The sequence below is a fragment of the Falco punctatus genome (assembly GCF_963210335.1).
Source record: "Falco punctatus genome assembly, chromosome: 4".
NCBI classification, from domain to species: domain Eukaryota; kingdom Metazoa; phylum Chordata; class Aves; order Falconiformes; family Falconidae; genus Falco; species Falco punctatus.
In genome coordinates, this window is record NC_137583.1 from 51,497,637 (window position 1) to 51,515,971 (window position 18,335).

Sequence of the window (18,335 nt, forward strand, 5' to 3'; positions counted from 1 at the left end):
GAAAACGTCCCTGAGAGCCTATGGGGTGGAACACAGCTACTGTTTGCTAAGCACATGAGGACTGGAAAGGCAGCGGGTGACATGCACCAAGGAGGAGGATCACCAGATACTGACAAGAATTGAGTTGTGGAAAGATTCCGTCAGTGCAGAAATTGCACATTGCTCCAAGTAACACAAACTTGTGTTTGTTGCAGATGTATGGGGAAATGCAAATGTATCACCTTAAAAAATATTCTCCTCCATTCAGACAGCAGCTCCTGTATTGCTCTGGCTTCAAGTAACAATACCCCTCATACTTCTGTTAAGACATTTCCCCAATTCTCACCACAAAGCCTTTTCCATGCTCTTCAGGCTGACTTTTCTAGGCCTAGTTTTAATTTCCCTTCTCTCCCCAGTTCTCAACTGCCCCAAAAAAACATTCAAAGTGATTCCAGTTGGAGTCTTTCAGCTTTGTCCCTGGCAGGAGTCAAACAGCATCTTACCTTGACTGTGGAAGAAGAGGTTGCAATCTGAATCACTTGGGCCAGGAGATTTTTTGGAAGTGGGAACTGTGTCAGGGCACGGATGGCAGTGTTGTCATCTGTCATTTCAATGGAACTCCCTCCTCGGCTAGATGGAAGATCAGAACAGTTTGATATGCAAATATCCACTCTGTGCTCAGACCTACCTCAGTTCAGGTCTGCTACTGAGGTCTGAAACTCGGTAGTTAAAGGCACAAATAATTTTGGTCATCTGAAAAGTCAAGCAGTTTCTTGCTACTAAGATCTGTCAGTCATGGAACAATCACACAGCACCATAAAGCCACCTACTAAAAAGCCATCAGAGCTTTACACTAACACTGCAAACCAGGTAGCATCAACATATTTTAACAGATTTAGTAAATAAGTAATTCCGAACGCAAAGAACATCCCTAAAAACAACCATCGCCATCAGGATCTTACAGATCTTACTCCTGTTGACTACTAAAAATCCAAGATTTGTGCCCATAAAATATGAAGTCAAGCAAGCAACTAGGATGATGAAGAGAAGCAGATTTAATACTGCCTTCAAAAATTAGGGTGGTCAAGAAAGGTCAAAGTGCACACGCACAACTTCTGGGAATGGAAATCTCTTTAGGCACAGAAGAATAAGAAAGGCAGGTAACAAGTAGGTAGCAGTCTATCCAAAGGGCAAGACTCCAGAGAAGACGCCTATGCATTCCCTTGTGATGACAGCCAGGTAAAAGACCAGGCTGCCCCACCATTGCTCGCATAGAGAACGGTACAGTAGTCACTGTTTGGCCCACCTGCAGACCACACCAGCACCGTGGGAAGCTGCAGCTCAGCTGCGAGGAACTGCAGGGGTGCATCATCAGCATGGCTGGCGGGGCGAGGGAGGGGGCTCTGCCCCTCTGCCCCGCTCTGCTGAGACCCCCCTGCAGCGCCGCCTCCAGCTCCGGGGCCCCCAGCATAAGGAGGGCACGGACCTGTTGGAGCGGGGCCAGAGGAGGCCACGGAGATGGCCAGAGGGCTGGAGCCCCTCTGCTGTGCAGCCGGGCTGGGAGCGCTGGGGCTGTTCAGCCCGGAGAAGGGAAGGCTCCTGGAGAGCCTGGAGCACCTTCCAGCACCCAAAGGGGCCGGCGAGGAAGCTGGGGAGGGGCTTTTCCCAAGGGCCTGCAGCGCCAGGACAAGGGGGAACGGCTTTGCGCTGAGAGAGGGCAGATGGAGATCAGAGCTGAGGGAGAAATCCTTCCCTGTGAGGGCGGCGAGGCGCCGGCACGGGCTGCCCAGAGCAGCTGTGGGTGCCCCAGCCCTGGCAGTGCCCAAGGCCAGGCTGGACGGGGCTGGGAGCCACCGGGGCTGGGGGAAGGGGGCCCTGCGCGTGGCAGGGGTGGGACTGGGGGGGTCTTTAAGGTCTCTTCCAACCCAAACCATTCTAGGATTCTGTGATCAGCTACAAAGAAAAGTCTCTCCGTTACTGCCCTGGATTAGCAGCTATCAGGGCAGACGTACCTGGCATCTCTGCCTGGGGTTCGAGCATCCTGATGTGCCATAGGTAGATAATCAGAAACATCGATTGCTTCTTCTTCCAGCTCTCCTTCCTCCAGTTCCCCTTCCTCTAGCTCCCCTTCCTCCAGCTCTTCTCTCCTCATTGCTTTAGGCATCCTGCCCTGTTCCATGGGCTGGATGGAATCATCTGGCTCCATCCGTCGCCAGCAGGTTGACAAGTCAGCGAGAGAAGGTCCGGACTTGGAGCGCCACTTGCCCTCTGAGCACCACCTCTCATCAGGACAGCCAAGCTGGTCAGCAAGAAGCCGGTACTTTGCAGCATCAAAGAGCTCATTTCTCGGCCCCAGCAAACCCCAGCCCTACAAGAGAAAAACCCCTTGTTAGCTGCAGTAAAGAGGCAGATCTGGGTTACTGCAGGAAACCAAAATACATCTGGCAAAGGAGACACATACAGGAGCAATTTCTTCATATCCCACAAAACAAGACAGAAAGAAAAGGAACTTTCAGAAACTTAAAGCTTTCCTTCTGCCATTTTTCTTAAGAAAAGGCAATCTGTTCACTAAACATACTTCCCAAAGCACAACTGCTTAGCATCACATAGCTTGTTAGAAAGGGTGCGTCAAGATTTATTGGTGTTTTACAAACTACTAACTATATTTAGCATCTGAAGTTTTGAAACCCACCTCAGAGCATGAAATTTATCTTTTTAGAAAGGCTAGTCTAAACAATTATAATCTGGGATAACACAAGATGAGAATTCAGGGAATGATTCATCTCCTTCCTTTCATTTCACAGGAACAGTTATTCGCATAAGCAGTACCAAGACCTCCCTAACCCAGCATTTTTTGCAACAGAAGAGTTCCTAATTACTGCTGGCCTACCACCTACATTTAGAACCTCACCTCACATGAATCTTCAGACATATCTACAGTGCAACACATGCTACATCTTACCAGACCGCTGCAATAAGTTAGAAGTTACATCTCTAGGCCTCCCAATGGCCCCATATTAGACAAGGCTGTATTATATTGTGCTGAGGAGCACCTAAGACAGCAAGAGTTCACTTTGCTAGCTATTGTACTCAAAGTCACTATATTCACACTCTCTACATCAATTAGATACTACTACTTTTCTTGAAGTGATGACTATTTATTTAAAGCAGTATCAGTAGCTATTTCTATAGCTATGACTGCACAAGGCTTCTCAGAATGAGGGCCTTCCGTTAGGTTATAGGTTTAACTGGAAAAGCACCAGCGTTAAAGCTTTGTATGCTGAATCTATGGTTTCAGGTTTGTTTTTTTAAAGTTCTAAAGTACAGTTTAGTCATTTCCAAAATCTGGGGAAAAATATATCATAAGCATAGATAGGAATTTTTTTCCTTTGAAAATTTCCAGGCTCTCAAAGGAAGCAACAATGCTTTCGTTGCACACTGACTAGCGAGGATAAAATAAGCACATATTTCCAGTGGATGTTACCTGAATGAGCACTAACCATGTTTCACGTGGAATGAAATCAGTCAGTGAAACCAGTCTTGCTAATCACAGGATTAAAAAAGCTAGCCTAAGCACAGGGGGCAGCTGAAGAAACTGCCAGTTTTCATGCTGCAATTCTTAACTTCTGAAGGCTAGTTACTTCTTAATGTAGCTTTCTCTGTCTACAACCAAATCAAGAAGCTCTCTTCTTGTTAGACCATCCACAGCATCTTTTCCAGGCTCCTTAGCAGGAAGATATCATTGTTCCTACTCCACAGATGAAAGGGAAGCTCCAAAAGCAAAGAGCAAACTCACTTGCTCAAGGTTGCAGACAACAGTCAGTGGCAGAGCTGAAGACAAAACTGCATCTCATCCTCAGATAGCGGCTATGGAACACCATTACCTTAAAGAGTGACCTTTGTAACCGTACTGTACTTGTCTGACACTGGCTGTGCACAGATAGCAACCATGTCCAGCCATAAGTAAGTGGCTCGTAAGACAGAACATAGTCTGTAAACAGAACACGTAATTGCCACATTATGGCTTACAGGAAGAGGAAAGAAAAGCCCCTGAAGGATCTGCACTTACAAAATACACACAGGTAGACTGACAGAAGCGTGAGTTAGTGAACTGTGGCAGCAAATACACCTGAGGGAAGCTTGACTTGCCACAGACACCGAGACTAAGATAGGAGCTGATTAAGGTCTAGGACATAAAGCACAAAGACCAGAACTCAAAGAATGTAGTGAGTTCCTGCCTGGCTGAAGCAAGTGGACTTTTATGTTCAGATGGATTCAGACAGCTCAAGGCTTCGCCCTCTACTCTTGATTAACAGACAGGCCAACTAAGAAAGTGAGCAGGCAAAGAGAGAGATAAAAGTCAGAAATCACACCACCAAAACAGACAAGGCTGGCACACTCAAAGGCTTGTTTCTTCAAGCTAAGGAGCAGCATAAGCTCACCTTGAAAAGCTGACATGCTGCAGCTGCTGCCTGCCTCTCAGCATCAATCTTCTTGGTCCCATAGCCTTCCACTTCCACATTCTTAGGCCATTTTATGTGCAGAGTGACTTTCTGAAAAGCAAAGATAACCAGTTAAGTGAGACAGTACAGAACAAACTCTCTCCTCCATCAGGAGCATATCTACTTCAAATATCTCTGAACTCCAGGCAAAGAGAACTATAAATGAAAAATCCCAAACAAACTGCTTGTTTGGTCCCTTTATGGGAAGCTCCATTCCAGTAACACAGAAAGAAAAGCCTGGAAAAGGGATACAAGGTGCCCACAGTCACATAGAAGCTGCATGGCTGAGCCAGGCCCAAAAGCCAGGCTGACTTCCAGCACAGTGCCACATACTCTGGGCCAGAGCTTCACAGGCTGCAGTGTGTCATCTCAGAGGAATCAAATGCCAAGAGCTCATTACAAGAACAATTCAGTTTCAGAGTAACTGCTCCTATGTACACTGCAGCACACCAGACCATGCCTGAGAACCAACATGCGACTTCCAACACATGTCCAGTTGCAATGGCAAGCAATTCTTCCTAACTGCTTCCTCGCTGTAATTTTCAGTAGCAGCATACTGCATCACAGTTACACAGGCAGCGACCATACTCATTGGGCACATGAGAATCCAGCCTTCTGCATATGCTGCCCAACACAAGCTATTACGAGAACTAACAGTACCGCCAGAGCTCCTCTTATACCAGTACAGTTGGATGAGAGCAGCTGCAAAACTTGCAGAGGCAAAGAATGCTGAAAGCTGAACCCTGCCCTTTCTTAAAAAAAATCACTCCAAACCAAGAACTTGCTCTACTCCTGGCCGTGCAGATGCTGTAGCTGAGTTTCTGCAAGGCTCAAAGGAGGGAAACGCCTAAGGAATTCTCTCCTGTTTCTGCAGCAAAGATGAAAGGTGGCGTTTAGGTCTGCTGGGAAAACCCCACCTATAAGGCTAAAGAAAAGGCTCCCGACTTCAGCAGTCTACATCTGGCTGGCTGCCTGCCACCTGAATCTCATCTTACCGTAGGAAATTGCTACGCATTTTGCCTGGGGGCTCTGCATGAAAAGGCACAGACCTGCTGAGAAAAAAGTTGTCTCATGAAGGCCAAGTTACTGGGTGCTCATTAAAAAAACCTTGCTCACTTCCAACGCAGACTTCTCCAGGTTGTCTCACCTGTCCTTCCATCCCCACACACTTCTCTGGGTGGTTGGTTTTGTGCGGGCGGGGAGGAAGGTAAGGGAAGGAGGAGGTTGAGATCCAAGCCTTGTTTTCTCCAAGAGCTCCTTTGGGGTTTTTGTTTATTATTTTGTTTTGTTTTAAACTAAAGTTAGCCTCAACGTTAACTCTATTTAAGTGCTAGCAAAAACATGAACTGATTCTGCAAACTAAAATGATAAGGCATTGGTTATGGTATTCCGAAATTTACGTTAGGAAACTGTACTACAGCTCATCAAGGAAAAGCAAGAAAAATAATAATAAAGAAAACAATAAAGAAACTCTAAAGTAACCATTTACTAATGTGTTGCCTAGAATGCAGGGACACTTTAAAAAGGGCATGGTAATAAAAACTCTGGGGAATTTTAGACAGAAATTTGTTGGAAAATGTTAATCCATCAGAACTGAAGCTTCTCCTGGAACATACATTACAGTCAAACTTCAGCTGGAAATTGCTTTCAGCTCTAGAATGAGAGCTAGATGATAAAAGGAGGCAAACCCCCGAACACAGAGCACCCATCAGTTAAGAACTTCTGCTCAGTTTATAGCACAGATTTGGATCTAGGCCTCTCACATCCCACCAAGAGCTCAATCTATTTGGCAAACTGTTTGCCTGGAATTCCTCCATTTTATTTAACAACAACAACAACAGAGTCTGTATTTCATTTTGCCCTTAAGTAGTATTACAAGCCTCCCGCCATCGCAAACAAATTCTTCTTTCTTGGCTGCAATTGAACATTTTAGGCTTTGGCATTTGTTCTATTAGAATCTACACTAAAATCTAGGCCTACTAAGATATAAAATACAGCATTTAAACTTCAATTTTCTGAGGTAGTGATGTACATTGCCCAACACATTTGAGTACAGACTATGTGTCTTTCTCCTGAAAAAAGCCAGTTACAACAGTGAGCTACTTAGAAGAAAAAAATCCATCCTTCCACACACAAAAGGAGAGGGACAGGACCTACATCTATATACCTATTAAAGTATGTGAAAATAAAGAGAAACTGGAAGAAGTGAGACTATTTCTTGTTTGAGAGATGATCACAGAACATTGACATTGAATTAAAACGCTTCTATAATTCTCTCTATTAAAGAGTTATTTCCAGGATTAGCAGTATTCCTGGCTCACTTCCCACTCTTATGTGCAACATACCTACCCGCCGCCCATCCCCTCACAACAGGATTACCTTTTTTCTTGGCCCATTAGTATGGATGTACACCAGCTTGTCCCTTGCATGAGAAATGCCCAGGGCTCGTCCAATCACACTGTTGAGCAAGTTTTTAGGCTGTGGAAATTCCTTTAATAGGTCTCTGGAATCTGGAGGGGAAAAAAAACCCAACAAAAAAAAAAAAAAAAAAGAAGAACTAAGTATCTTATAGTTCTTGTGCAGTCCTGTTCAAAGACATGTTGTAACACCTGCTTCACTGCAGCTCTGTGAGCATTAATATCTCTAAGGTTACAGCGAGAAAAGTAAGCAGAGGTATTAAGTGGTTCACCTACAATGTCTCCAGGCATCAGCAAAATGGTACACAGGAGTGCAGTCTGCTGAGCTCCACATGTAAGATGACACTGCAAATCCAAAATGGACAACCATACTGTTTGTCCCAGGCTTCTGAAACACACAGCTTGTTTCCCCCTCTTTCAAAAGCATGAATATCCTCTAGTTAAAACTGCAGCACTGACAGTCCAACTCCATGATTCAGTGATGCCAACAGTCACCTAACAGTTTGGAAGGACTTTTTTTTCCCCCCAAAAGGACACAGTGTCAACAGAAAAAATTACACACTACATATACCTGTTGAACCTGAATACAAATATCATAGCCCAGAATACAAAGCCCAGATTAACCCATGGAGTTGGTGGTTTCCTCACTATGGAGGCAAAAGCAGCTCTGTTTGTCATTCTTCAATGTTGAAAAACTGAGCAAAAACTATTTTGAACAGACTTTGGTTTTTGTATCCCCCTCCTGAACCATGCAGGTCACCTCAGGGTTAAATCAAGGGCCTCAATGACACACAAGCTACACATGAGATGCAGCCATTGGCAGTAATGTGAAAAAACCCTGGGGACTTCTCCCTGAATTTATTGAGATGGCTGGGTTAGAGGCTGGGAATATGGGTTTGTACTAAATTGCTCAGAGAACCCCCTGGAAAGAAGTTTGCCAACACAGTATTTGGAGATCAACCAGCCTAAGCAGGAAGCTAAGAAGCAGCACCAGAGGCAGCAGGCGTTGCGGGCTGGTAGGACTGGCTAGTTGAGCACAGGTCCCCTGCCCCAGCAGGTGAGAAATACTGCTCAGGCTACATCGCTTGCAGGAAGGGGATATTAATGATCACTTCACATCACTCATTTAAAAAAAATAACAATAATACAAATCACACTGCCCCCAGACAGAGCAATGTCACGCTCACCTCATGTCCCAGCCTCCTCCCTGGTGCCAACACCAGCAAGGATGCTGCTCTAACTCCCCTCTCACATGCATCACTGCCACACTGTAGGGGAGAGCCTTTATTTTGAGCAGCAGCCCAGACAAGATCAGATTAAATTTAACACGGTAACAATTCCAGACGTAGTTACACTACACAAAGGGGTGGAACCAACAGCTCACTGTTGTGGCGAGAGGTAGGTGCTGCTTCTCCCAGGCTCTAATGCTACCACTGCTCCAGCTCTGGCACAAACCCAAATGCACAGAGATGATTTGCAGCTCTAACCCAACAGAAAGCTAAATCAGAAAAAGTACACTGGGTTTTGCAGGGCTCCTAAGTCAGTCAACTGCACAGTCCTGCAGGTAACCAAAACCAGTGCAAAGGAATAGGGGAGAGGAATGGGATCTCCCATTCCGGCAGCAGCAAGCACAGCTAAGGCACTCTGATCCTAAGTTCAGCCAACATCACAAACGTACGCTCCCCAGGCAGTTGGAACGTCATTGATCTTCTTGCAGACCACTAACCGGTTTGAGCACTACTTTTTAGAAGGGTTCTAAACTCTCTACAGCTATTTAGGGGAAGTTTCAGCAATGAATCAGAAGTCAGCAACACAAGATCTGGTACTGCCAGAATCTGGACTTTTGGATTGAGCTACCAAATCCAAGTAGAAATGGCCTGATAGCCACACTCATTAGAGCATCACCAAGATCTGCCACCATGTTTTGCCGAAAACTCCCAATTGCAGAGTCATTATAATGAAGATACACAGTAACAAGCTTCAAAGAAGCAAGCAAGCACTGAAGAAAAAGGCTCTGTAATACAGGCACACACAAGAGACATTATCCAAGAAGCTGCACAGCTAGGGAAAATTGAAGTTACAAGGATGTATCGTGAGGGCTCACCTGAAAGCTGACCACCAGGGAAATTGCAGGAGTTTTAGAGAAGGCAAAAGAGTTATGTTGCACCACTGCAGACCAGCACTTGTCAGACTGTGCATACTTAGGTGAGGGAGAGCAAAAGCCCATGCTGCTGATCATATCACCCTCTTCAGAAAAAAAAAAAAAAAAAAAAAAAAAAGAAAGAAAACACCAGCACACTGATCCAGAGTTCAGAAAAAAAAAAAAAAAAATTACTGGTGACACTCAGTTTTGAAACTTCTTCCTCCAAACCACAGAAGAACCACCTGAACCTCAGAGAATCCACTTTCAGAAGCCAAATGGACCAGATACCATCCTTAACATCTACAGAGAGATACTGAAATACAACCTCTGTAACCTGTGATAAGGATGTGAAGAACTGGATATCATTTGAAGACAGGCCGCATTGTAATTCGGCAGTTGTTTAATTCTGACTCGCAGCTGGAGCTGGCTCAGGTTGGCATTGCTTCTCAACCTGGTATGTAGAGGACAAGCTGGTATTTAGAGGGCAGCGTCAAAATGAACAGATTAAAACTGCTGCCTGCTCAATCTCCTTCAACTGTACTGATGTTGAAAAGACCAAGCCCCACACAATGGGCTTCCTGCCACTCTCCTGTGCATGACGGTCAGCTGCAGCATCTTCTGTTATAATAATAAAAGGCCCACAGGCTGCTGTTTCTTACACTTACTTGGGCAAAACTCTTGGACAATTACAGGGGGATATGCAGGAATTACTGTGGTTTATGAACACTACTTGTCTGTGATTTACCTTCTATGGATAGCAGGAAAACAGTCTCAGCCTAACAAAGACCTACAAGTCAATTTTCTGTAATTATACAGCAAATCGGTCACACTTCTACCTACTCATACAGCAAGCACCACTATATTCAGACTTCGACCTGCTCAAGAAAAGTGGAAAAGTGACTAAGATTTTGGCATTCTGCAGTTCTATTCCATGCTATGTTGCTGGGACACATGGAGGGAGGAGTAGTAACACAGTTCCCAAATGCACTATTAAATTCACTTAATAAATGAGAAATTTTAAAAAAACCACAAACCACCAAATGAAACAACCTCTAGCACCAGCCTGTATTATTAGGCCTCTAGTTGCTTCCTCATTCAAAAACAATAACCTGAGAAATTTTGTGATAAGTAACAGGCAGAATCAAGAAGCACATTCTTTTTAAATGCTCTGCTCTATCCTCCCCTCCCCCCCCCCCCCCAAATGCAGTCACCTCATGACAGAGCCAATTTCTCACATTCTGAGGTGAGTCCCCAGTGAAGACTAAATACTTAACCCATTCTAGAGCAAAGAATAGGATCTCTAAATAACAAAGCCTAGTTCTGGCTTGCAGATCAGACTCTGAATTACCAACCAAGACACAATGTATTCTTCACAGCTGACAATGCCATATTCAGCAGCACCATCTGACGTATCAACAGCGACTCTAAGGCTTCGTGGATTACCCTCAGCCCATTCTTATCCCGAGTTTGAGAACTGAAAGGTTCTTATCTTGCATGAAGCCATGCCTCACCCATAGTTTTTAAAGAAACAATCCAAAATTGCAGAACTGGATTTGCAGAATGTTTCCTTCCCTGCCAGATTGGATTTCTTGGCATCTTCCTCCAAACACTTAGCTCTCTCACTGCTGAGAATGGATATTTGGGTAGGAATCATATTAGCGGTAGTCACAGCCCTGCAGAAGCAAGGAGTATAACCTAATACTCCCAAAACAGAGTTGATTTTTATACTCAATTCCTATCAAGCCAGAACTACATATGATGTTCAAACCATGGCTCTGAGATCACAAACAAACATTAAAAGCCTGTCTTGGATAGCAGACAACTGAGGGTAGGGTTATCAAAGAAGCCAATTAACTATTTTAAGTTCCACAAAACCAGCGAGTACTTTAGCTTAATTTGATTGTGAAAGTCCACCATAACTTCAAGCAACACTGAAAGAAAAAAAAATAGAAAGAAAAAACAAACAACTCCCAGCTGTAGTGGCCAAAGGCAACAAACCTGACAAGCAAAGACACTGTCAGGTACAAGAAGACAACAAATGCCCATAGTCTTGTTCACAGAAGACAGAGGAGCATTACATTCATTTTGACAGTTTCTATCTTCCCTCAAATTCTCTTCCCTGGAGAAGCAACAAACAAGCTATCCCTGGAGAAGCAACAAATGAGCTATCCCTGGAGAAGCAACAAATGAGCTATCCCTGGAGAAGCAACAAATGAGCAGCAAGGACAAACTATTAAATACAACATTCATCAAGATATGAGCCCCCGCAGTAATAAATTCAAGTCAGCGAAGAATGCTCCAAACACATCAAAAATTCACAGGGAAGAAAGCCCTGTGGCTCCATAATATCCATTTCATAAGGAATTAGCCTAGACATGTTTTACTAGGGAGAGGTGGAGGGAGAGAGAGGTTCCACCTGGCAGTTTAGTTTGGAGTACACCAAAATATTATTACTTTTGGGGGATTTGGGGGTTTGTCCTTTTTTTTTTCTGGGTTTTTTTTTAAACCATCATCTAGCAATCCTCACCAAGACTCCTTTCAACCTATTTCAACTATTATATACAGTAATAAAAAACACATGCAGTTCTTGCCTAAACAAGAACAAACTTAAAAATTGGTAAAACTGACAGGGCTTCTTCAAAAGCAAGTCAGATCATCAGAGAACGAAAGTGACTGACTGATGGCTAGCCTCCATCCCTGGAGACACTCAGAACTCGGCTGGATACAGCCCTGATCACCCCCTCCAGCTTGGCCTGCCCTGAGAAAGGGATCAGACCACACAGCACCCAGAGCTTCAGTGCAACCTAAATTATTCTGTGATACTACGAGATGGCAAAGTTAATTCTTTTCATTTTTAAAAATTAATTAGAGAAAGATTCTTTCTTGGAGCAAAACACAGGTCAAGATCACGTAAGTCTCAGCAACAAGCGAAAAGTGCCACAGACCTGACTGAGCAGGCAGAGCAGCTCTGCATCATAGAGTCTGATCCAAAATCCCACCACCTAGGCCAACAAAACCAAACCTTAAATATTAATGCCAATACATTTTTAAGCTGGCCTCAGCTGAGAGTCGATTTTTCCATATTTGTGTCCAAGGCTAATAACAAAAGCAGTCAAATGAGGATAGCTAACAAGCCATCAACTGAGAAGTTGAAGGCTTAGAACTTGCCCTCATAGTTTTCTTAAAAGAACTTCTATGATCTCTGTGTGATCAAGCAGCCGCTGTACAGGCAGGACAGACTTACAAAAAGACCCTGAAAACTTTTTATTTGCTCATCTGAAACTAATCTTCTAGCACTGCCAAATTGTCACCAGAAGAGCCTTCCACAGTCAATCCACCACATACACTGGACGGATGTGTGAACAGAAGCCCAGAGATAAAAGCACTCAAGTACTCTGAAAACACACCTTAGAAAGAGGAATGGTGAGGAATGAAGTACAGAAGGGGGAAGAAAAAAAAAAAAAAAAAAGTCTACTACTTCTCAGGCAACACCTGAACCAGCTCATTAAACAATAATTTGGGGCAGTTTAGCATTTACTTTCAAAGTCAGATAATTTGCTCTGTTGAACAGCTTGAACACAACCATTAAAGACTGACTCTGAACTACAAGATAAAGCTCAGCAGAGCTTCTGAAAGGAAAATGGAACCAAGACCCAAAGAATTCAGGATCAACAAAAAGAAAACAATAATAATAAAAAAAGAAGTGCTAGAGAGTAGGAAGGAAGCACAGAACACAGAAGGATGAGCAGGGGGGAAAAAAAAAAAAAAAAAAGTAGAATTTTTTATGTAATAAACTGAATTTCCAAAGTGGAAGATTACAGCCTAACAAATAAAGCTGCAAACAAACCAGTGATTTTAAAAGGGAAAATGCAGCAGTTCAAGTCACAGCCTGGAAGTAGTAACCTCCGGCACAAAATTACTCCTATCTTGCTGAACTAGAAGTGTTCTTCACTCTTCATAATCTAACAAAACACACTTTCAAATACTCTTTTGGAAAAGCCACGATTCCTTCTGAACAGGAGGAAAGCATTTACCCTTCAGACGCCTGAGCCCCGTGCCCTCCCGCACACAGCTCTGCTGTAGGCTGCAGGACCGACGGCAGCAAGAGAAACCTTCCAGGCTTCAGCAGAGACATCAGCCCCGGCCAGATTCACGAGCGCTGCTCGCATCAGGACTTTTGCTGACAAGAGCTGCTCGCACCGCGTTCAGCGCCGCCCGCAGCCCCGGCAGCGGGACCCGGCTGGGAGGCAGAGAGGGCGATGCTCCCCGCTCCCGCAGCCCGCTCCCGCCCTGACTAACGCGACTTGCTGCACGCCGAGGGCAGAGCGGTTTTCCTGGCGATGCTGGATGGGCGTGCACGATCCACCAGGATTTCTAGCGAAAGACCCACTTAACGACTCCTCTCGCGTCAGGCCGCGGCGGGCGCGTCGAAGCGGCGAGGACTCCCGGCCGGCCCGGCTGCCGGCGGGCGACCTTGAGCCGAAGGGCCCCGCACGCCGCTACCGCTCGCCGGGGAATCCCCGCTCGCCCGCCAACAAAGAGCGCCGCGCACCCGCGCAGCGCGGCGGGGGCTGCTACAAAGGCCCCGGCCCTCGCTGCCCGCCGGCGGCCACCGGCACTGCCCGCCCGGCCCGGCCGCCCCCGCCACACCTCCCGGCGCCGGCCCGTTACCTGCGGCGGCGGCGCAGCCGTGCGTGCACACACCGCCGCAGCTGGCCGGCTCCTCTCCCTTGCCGCGCATCCCGGCGGGGCGCCCCGTCCCCAGGGCCGGGGCTCAAGGCCGCGCCGCTCCCCGCGATGCGGCCCGTCCACCCCTCCCACCGGCGGGGCCCGACGCGGCCTAGCCCGGCCGCCCGCAGCGAGAGGAGGCCGGCGGGCGGCGCGGCCCGGCTGCAGGCGGGGGGAGGGACGTGCGGCGCGCTCACGCTCCCTCCTCCCAGCACCGGGCAGCGGGGCTCGCTCCTCCCTTCCGCTGCGTGCGGGCCGGCGCGGCGCCGCTTCCCCGGCCGCCGAGCCGCGCACACCGGGGGCGCCGCCGGTTCCTCCCCCCGCCCCGCCTCGCCCCCGGCTCACCCTTCACCATGGCGGCGGCGGCGTCCTCCTCCTCAGCGCCCGGCTCCTCCTCCTGCCTCGCCTCGCCGGCGCTCTGGGGCGCCGGCAGCCGGGTGCAGAGCCCGCGCGTCCCCGGCGGCGCCCGGTAACAGCGGCAAAGGCGCAGCGGCCCGGCCGAGCCGCAGGCAGCCGCCGCCTGCAGCAGCAGCCCCAGCGCCGCCATCTTGAGGTTGCCCGGCGCCGGCTTCAGGCAGGGCGCGGCCGGGCGCTCCTGCGGGAAGGCCTCGTCCGCGCCGCGGCGCCCCCCGGCGCGCAGGAGGACGTAGCGCAGGATGCACCCCTCGCCGCGAACCGCGGCCGGGGGAGACGCTGAGCCCACACGGGTGGGAGCGTCTCCCCCCCGCCACACCGGGACCGCACTGACAAAGCCAACCACAGGGAACGGGAAAGAAAAGGAAAAAAATCAACCCACAAAAAGAATCTGCCTTCGCGTCCCTGCCAGAAGACGTGGAGGCAGAGAACGGCAGCTCACCGCGCTCCTGCCGGAGAGGTGCCAGCCGCTGTGGGAAGACGGAGGACGCACACCGCCCGCTGAAGCTTTAAACCAGCAGAAAGATATTTTCTTTCTCTTTTGGGGAAAAAAAAAAATCAACGGCACTTGCATCATCGAGCTCTACCAGCCCTGCCTGGGGACATCGGCCCTCCTGACACATGTGCGTCCAACAGAAACAACGCAGCAACTCAAAGCACACACTCGCACACAGATACACCACACATTATGGATATAGGTTGGCTGAAAGGCTTTCGGGAATATTTCATAGGTGTCACACACACACACCCCAAAAACCAGGATGTCTTCACACACGGTCAAAGAAAGGTTACCACAGAGAGATGTCATCTGCTCCAAGATCTGAGCAACCTGGTGGTGATACTGCAAACACAGTCCATTGGCTAGACCTCCACACATGGATTTTTAGAATCATTACTAAACTTCTCTAATTAAAAGAAAAAAACCCAAACGTGCAATTTTTACTATGCTTTCAACAGCATTCATCCGCTCTCGGTTTCACTCCTTTAGACATTTCTTGCCATCCCTGCGCATTTAAAGGCAGAGCGATCTTTCCGATTGTACTAATACAAGTGACTGCAAGACTGATTCAGAAGGGCAAATTCAGAAACAGGTACCTGAACGTTGTTTTGGGTTTCTTGTCTTCAGCTACACATACAATCTGCCTGCACCCTAACAGACACACCTGCAGACTAGGTAATGTTTAGATACCTAGGTAATTGCTAAGCAATATCTATACATTTTATTATCTCTGGCTGCAACGTATACTCTGGACTACCATTAAGTTGTGTGTTTCTTTAAACCAGGGTATCATTTTTATATTAAAATACCTTATTGCTCAGTGAATATTTTGTGTGTAAACCAAAAATTTACATGAATGGTTGTTTAAGCACCATGATAAAAAAAGGGGGGGTGGCGTTTTGGGATGGGTAGTGGGTGATTTGTTTGTTTGTTTTTACATGAGAAAGATAAATCTTTGATAAGCCACAAAAGGATTAACTAATGTAATTACACACTTAAGTTTTATGAAGGCTGTATTCCACAAGAAAAGGTTCAAGAAGAAGAAAACCCTGTGTAAGAAACAACTCTGGAGGAGCATGCATGAGCACAAAAAAACTTACTACACCAAATTTGCCTTTTCCAATCTGCACCCTTTTTAGAACGTCTGTGAATTAGCTAGTGATTTATCTGTGCAGTTATGTTTTACTCAAAAAACCAAAAGCAAACAAAATAAACCCAGATCTTGAAGCAGCACCAGAAGACACAAAACGAGCTTTTTTTGCCACTGCCACCCCCCTTTTTTTTTTGAAAGATATGAAAATTATTCTGGCACTCTAATTAAAAAGGCTTAGATTACAAATTCTAAGAGCATTGGTCCACTAAAAAGGAGAACAATCTTGCTAGACAACTCAATTTAAGGAAATTAATTATATGTAAATCTTTTGAGAGCATGTTGCACGAACTCTTACTTTCAGAAATAAACTTCAGATGGTTTGGAAACAAAAGCTTCAAGGAGGACTAGAAAGGAAGGGTGGCTGGAAATGGTATGTAAACATTAATACATCCTTCTAGGAAGATGAATCTACTGTGAAATTACTTAACTTGATATAGTTGCTGGTTTATTTAGCATTTTCCCAAGATCTAGATGAGGCAATAAGCTGTCCAGCAGTGAAGAAAATAACAATCACAGCTACTAAGCTGTTTCAAGTCGTGAACATCAGAGAAGAAGCACAAAAGGTAACAAGAGCCCTAAGGAGATGAAAACCATGGCTGGAGACCACAATGATTAAAAGCAAAACAAACAAAAGAAAACAGATGGAGTACATGCCTGGGGAAAGTCTTGGAAACACACAGTCAATGGGAAGGAGAAATCTGGGAGAAGATGCTGAAAGAGAGTGTGTTGGTGCACAGAAAGTTTCACATGGGTAGGGCTAGTGGTTTGTCACTGTATGATATAAAAATTATCTTACGAGCACAGAAAATATATAGTTAAGACTCAATTTATTAAAAAATTTCAGAAGCCATAGATTCCACATACTCAGTCCAAATATCTTTATTTTGCAGAGACGAGCGTTAAACAGCATATAAATAATCGCTTAAAGCCGTCTTCCCAGGCTTTTGCCAGTTCAGGCTCACTTCAATGAGCTGTGGTTAATTCATCTTCTCTAGCCAAGCCTTTGTAGAGGCAGCAGCACTATGCAGAAGCTCGTTAACAAGCCATGTTATGTGAAAGACTTCCTTTTCCCCCAGAACACAAGTGTTAGAACACCCAGAATCCCAAACCCAGTCTGGCCATGACAAACCACTAGCCCTCACAGGAAAAGTTCCTTCTCTCTCTCTCAGACTCCAACCCAGGTCATGCTATTCAACAGATGAGAGGGTTTTTATTCCCAACTAAAATTACTCTGTACATAATACTCTGCCCTGGACTTATAAAGCATTCTGGGAATTTTTGTTTTAAATAGAGAACCCACAATATTGGTGACTCACTAGCATGGCAGTGTTACAAAAATGGCTGGTACACTGCTGTGTTCCCCAAGCGCTAAAGCAGAAGCATGACTTCCCTGAGACAGGAGGTAGTGATCCATCATTGGTTCAGCCATATCTGGAATATTTTATCCCATTCCACGCACCTTATTTTAAGCCTAAATAACAGAGTTCAGAAAAGAACAGCAAAAGAGAACAAAAGCCAGCAAGTGACTGGAGGGATTTCTTAAGAAAAAAATATGATCGAAAGAAAGAGGTTGGCAAAGCAATGACAGGGAAGAAAAAAGGACACAATAACAGTTGACAGGTATTTAAAGCATGAAACACCAAGGAGAAAGTGCTTACTGAACTGGTACAAAAGGATGCAGGTATGTTTAGGAGGGTAAAATTAAAAGGGGGCGGGGGGGGGGGGGAAGCCTTTAAGCTAACTAGCAAACAAGTCCACATTGTCATCTATTGGGTAACAGAAGGAGTCTTCTCTCCTTCCAAATTCTGTTTCCCTGCGATACTCTAATGTAACCGAGCTTACTTGCAACATTTACCTCACGTGCTACACTAACCAAGACAGAACTGATATACATTGGTTACAGCAACCACCCTCGCTTTAGGCTTGAAGTGCAAGTGTTGCAGGCTGGGCTCCCCTCAGAAATAAAGCGGTCTCAAGCATAAAAACACACATCCTAACGCTGCAGAGCTATTGCTAGTTCAGGTACAGTCATCTCCACTTCCTCTTTTGTCCCTAACACGTTGAGAAGGAAGTCTGACAAAGGCATTTGTAGGACAAACCTCTCATTTATCCAACATAGAGGACAGTACTGTTTCTTACAAATTAATTTTCTTCATCCATCTGCTATAGCATTAAATCTCTGAACAAAGGAAAAAATAAGAGGTGAGTTGAAGATTGTTTCAGGTCCTTACCTTTAAGGGAATTCAGCGAGAACATCTCCATCACAGTGAAAAGGGTTGAATCCTGGGAAAGCAAGAGGTAGCAAAAAGAAACTGGAAGTTAGAATTAATATTTCCTTTGAGATGTTTCAAGTGTTTCATGCTTCTGAAACTAGTTGTCTTTGGCACAACACAAAGCTAATGGTCCTCAACAAATTTCATATTGGTGTTTATATTCCGTCTGTTTCATCTGAATCACACCTGTACTGGTCGCTATCCTGTTATAAGTGGCTGCTTTACAC

General features: G+C 45.8%; 1 protein-coding gene across 7 annotated transcripts in view; it reads right to left on the bottom strand.

Moving 5' to 3' along the window:
* DHX30 (DExH-box helicase 30) overlaps positions 1 to 18,335 on the bottom strand; it is a 40,560-nt gene that overhangs the window by 18,571 nt on the left and 3,654 nt on the right. For 4 of the 7 annotated variants that reach the window (XR_013927862.1, XM_080385757.1, XM_080385758.1 and 1 more), the window contains exons 2-6: positions 18,067 to 18,118; positions 6,861 to 6,991; positions 4,422 to 4,532; positions 1,992 to 2,347; positions 483 to 609 (exon numbers count right to left, since the gene is read on the bottom strand). Coding sequence is in view for 6 of the 7 variants with exons in the window: in XM_080385753.1 (XP_080241879.1) it covers positions 483 to 609; positions 1,992 to 2,347; positions 4,422 to 4,532; positions 6,861 to 6,991; positions 18,067 to 18,118 (777 nt within the window). In the remaining variant the exon portion in view is untranslated. Of the gene's footprint in view, positions 1 to 482; positions 610 to 1,991; positions 2,348 to 4,421; positions 4,533 to 6,860; positions 6,992 to 7,174; positions 7,244 to 13,712; positions 14,068 to 14,114; positions 14,998 to 18,066; positions 18,119 to 18,335 lie in introns of those variants that run through there. The other 3 variants (XM_080385754.1, XM_080385755.1, XM_080385756.1) reach the window with 3 other exon arrangements.